Source organism: Vollenhovia emeryi, unplaced genomic scaffold, assembly GCF_000949405.1.
Source record: "Vollenhovia emeryi isolate VEMERY1.0 unplaced genomic scaffold, V.emery_V1.0 DF943393.1, whole genome shotgun sequence".
In the NCBI taxonomy this organism is placed as follows: Eukaryota; Metazoa; Arthropoda; class Insecta; order Hymenoptera; family Formicidae; genus Vollenhovia; species Vollenhovia emeryi.
Genome location: NW_011962973.1, coordinates 1 through 3,068, shown reverse-complemented (window position 1 = coordinate 3,068; position 3,068 = coordinate 1). Strand labels below are relative to the sequence as shown.

General features: G+C 31.6%; 1 protein-coding gene across 1 annotated transcript; it reads right to left on the bottom strand.

The window, feature by feature from the left end:
- Positions 1 to 110: 110 nt before the first annotated feature.
- LOC105565870 lies at positions 111 to 3,042 on the bottom strand. Its single transcript, XM_012019417.1, has 2 exons — positions 2,606 to 3,042; positions 111 to 2,315 (listed from the first exon to the last, which is right to left on the bottom strand). The coding sequence occupies exon 2, from the start codon at positions 1,757 to 1,759 to the stop codon at positions 305 to 307; it is 1,455 nt and encodes a 484-aa protein (XP_011874807.1). The 5' UTR covers positions 1,760 to 2,315; positions 2,606 to 3,042; the 3' UTR covers positions 111 to 304.
- Between the last annotated feature and the right edge of the window lie 26 nt (positions 3,043 to 3,068).

Sequence of the window (3,068 nt, the reverse complement as noted above, 5' to 3'; positions counted from 1 at the left end):
GTCTTTAAAATAGGCAAGCATAACCCAGTGAGAAATGATTCGTCGATCGATGTCGAAATGATGTCGAATCGACATCGATACCGTCAAATTGACGTCGATTCGACATCGTTTCGACATCGATCGACGAATCATTTCTCACTGGGAATATGGAACGGTCCCAAATGAATAAATAGATTGTTGTATAAAGGTTTTTCTGTGGCTTGGATTTGCATTGCTACTTTTGCAATTGCTAAGTCATATGTTATTTCAATGTAAGGTTGATTTAATTCCATCGCTATTTGTTGACTTTGTTTCAAGGTTTCTATTACAACTGATACATTAGTAGGCGATATGTTAATTTGTGTAAGGTAACAAATTTTTTTTGTTTTGAAGAATTTATACCTTTTTTAAATCGGCTATTAAATCCAACCCACATTGGAGTTTCTGAAACTTTTAGTGCATGGGACAGCATCCAAAGAGCATCCAATTTTTTAATTAGTTGTAAATTTTCTGGAATAGATTGGTGTTGATCACCCTCATTTGGCAGTAAAACTTCTTCCATTCTAGCTCTCTTGTTGTATGAAGTTAGTTCTGGAGTTATAGTATCAAACGTTCGTCTTCTTTTCGATCCACTTGCAATACTAACTTCAAAACTTTCTGGTGCATATTCTTGTACACATATATTCTGGTATATAATGCCAACAGTATCGTGTAATGTGTCTTTCCCACTGGTAGTGTCAACATATCTGTCAAAATTATCAAAAGCTACCCCAGTAAATAAATCAGGGGACAAAGAAATACCTTCAGGACATATAGTTCCTCGATTAATCGACGAAAAAGTAACTTCTGTTTCTCCTAGCTCCTCTATAACGTTATAACTACAGCAATGACCATACCTATTAGTTATGTCGATGATTTTACGGCTACTTGTCAAACTTTTCAAAGTCATTCCTAGTGTTATATGTTTTCTAGTTTTAATTTTACCATTTTTAACAGCGTAAATCAAATCTTCAGACAGTGATTTAATTTTTCTCTGACAATTAATGTTAGTTCTACGTCGACGTTGGAAACCACCCAATAATGTCGTATAAAAATCAGTTATTTCTTGCGGTATTGAGCATTCTCCTCTCAATAAGTCAGTAGTCTTCAAAATTGTTGGCAATGCAGTCTTTCTTATGTTTAGGATTTGTCGTCGTAAAATTAAAGCGGCATTCTGAAGAATATCTTTGTCTTTTAAGAGTGAAAATAGACCATCATCTATTGTGTGATTTATCGGCATAACTATTTTTTTATTGTGCATAGTCATTATTTTAATCTCATTTTCATACTTTCTAATTATTTTGTTTTGTAAGTGTTGTTCATTAAAAGTAATACTGTATTCGTCATCGTGTCCTGCAAATTTTGTCATCGCAGCCATATAATAATTATTTAAATAACTCCATAAATAGCAATGCTCTTTTGCTAGTACATTTTCCTCTATAAAGCTACATATTTCCTCGAAGGCTTTTTCATGACAATTTCTACTTATATGATAACTTGTTTGCAGTCTTTTGGTGGCAATTGCTTTTAATTTATTAAAGAAATCAACGCGACAGATTTTGTGGTAATGAATTTCATTTGGTGAAGTTCCTAGGTTTTTTAAAACTTCAGAATCTTTAAGAAACTCGGAATATTTATGTAGGTTTTCCTTGAGGATTTCTTTTTGTCCAGTTTGTAACGGCTGCAATCGTCCTTTGTGTTTTTTTATATCTTTTTTGGCAAAAATAACATGGTGTTTCATTTTTCTTGAAACTTTGTGCTTCTTCTAATGTCTCATCCGCGGATACATATTGTTCTTTGTAGGTTGATACTTCACATGGATAATATTTGCATCAGGCGTCACTATCTCGCATGGGATTGCATTTTGTTGAGATGTATCTTCAACAGGGCGCACAATATCTGTAATAAAAACTTAAAAATAAAATATCACGAATGAACACATGTTAAGAGTTACATCACTGCCTTTTTTACTATTTAATATATTTTAAATGTGTTTTAATACTTGGTTCAAATGAAGATACGTCGGATGATGTTGATGCTTCTTCTTCATCGTAATATTTTTTCTTTAGGGCAATATAATTCTTATAACATGATACATGATAACCCTCTGTAACATTCACACTGGTAGGTAAAACAACGTCTTCATATTTTAGGCCAAAATTTTTACGAATTTTTGATATTTTACAGCTTTTTGTTAAAGTTTCATTAGTGAATATAATGACTTTCATGTCACGAGTGTTTTTTCTACAGATGACACAGACTAAATTGCTTGTTGCCATATTTTATTAATTAAGTACCTATTAAAAAAAATACACATTGGACGTAATTAGTAATAGAAATAATTGTAATTAATAAAAAACAAAAGTATATAAAAGACACTAATAATTAATATTGTAAATATAAGCGATATAAATCAATACGAAATAAAAAAGTCAACGATCCGAACAGGAGATGTACATAGATAGTCTAATGGTTTATTGTGTGAATTTTTATGTTATTCATGTACCATTTCCAACACATTCCTATGCACTAAGCAATGTCGGTCTTAAACTACAGTTTCTTTGGTGGAACAATAAAATTTACATACTTTTAAGCATTTTGTCTTCCCCATCACTGTAAAGAATTCTTACTGCAAAGAATATTACCTCAGATAGGATTGAAATCTGGATCTCTCATGCTAGGCGGGTGTCTCACTAATTTGATACACATAAGCGGTATAACTTTCAAGAAACAGTGAAAAATAATATAAAAGATGTTAAATCTGCTATTTCAGAATAAGTTTTAGAATAACGAAACGTGCTTGTCCACTGTTTCAAAACTTTTAACTTCTAACTAGCTCTAATTTTCTAGCGGTCGGACTTTGTTTTGATAAAGGTTCATAAAAAACAGGAAAATATTCGGAAAGACGAATTTTAATAAACAGTATGGTAAATATAGGTTCGTGCAAACGTTTTTCTGGAAGTAAATATAAATGAATAAACATTTACACGTATATTTAAGAGATAAAATAAAATCAGAACCCTACTATACAGGGTGTCTGATGCAAAAGT

Excerpts from the sequence above, each read along its gene's own strand:
- LOC105565870 (XM_012019417.1), bottom strand. The coding sequence starts at position 1,759 with ATGAAACACCATGTTATTTTTGCCAAAAAAGATATAAAAAAACACAAA.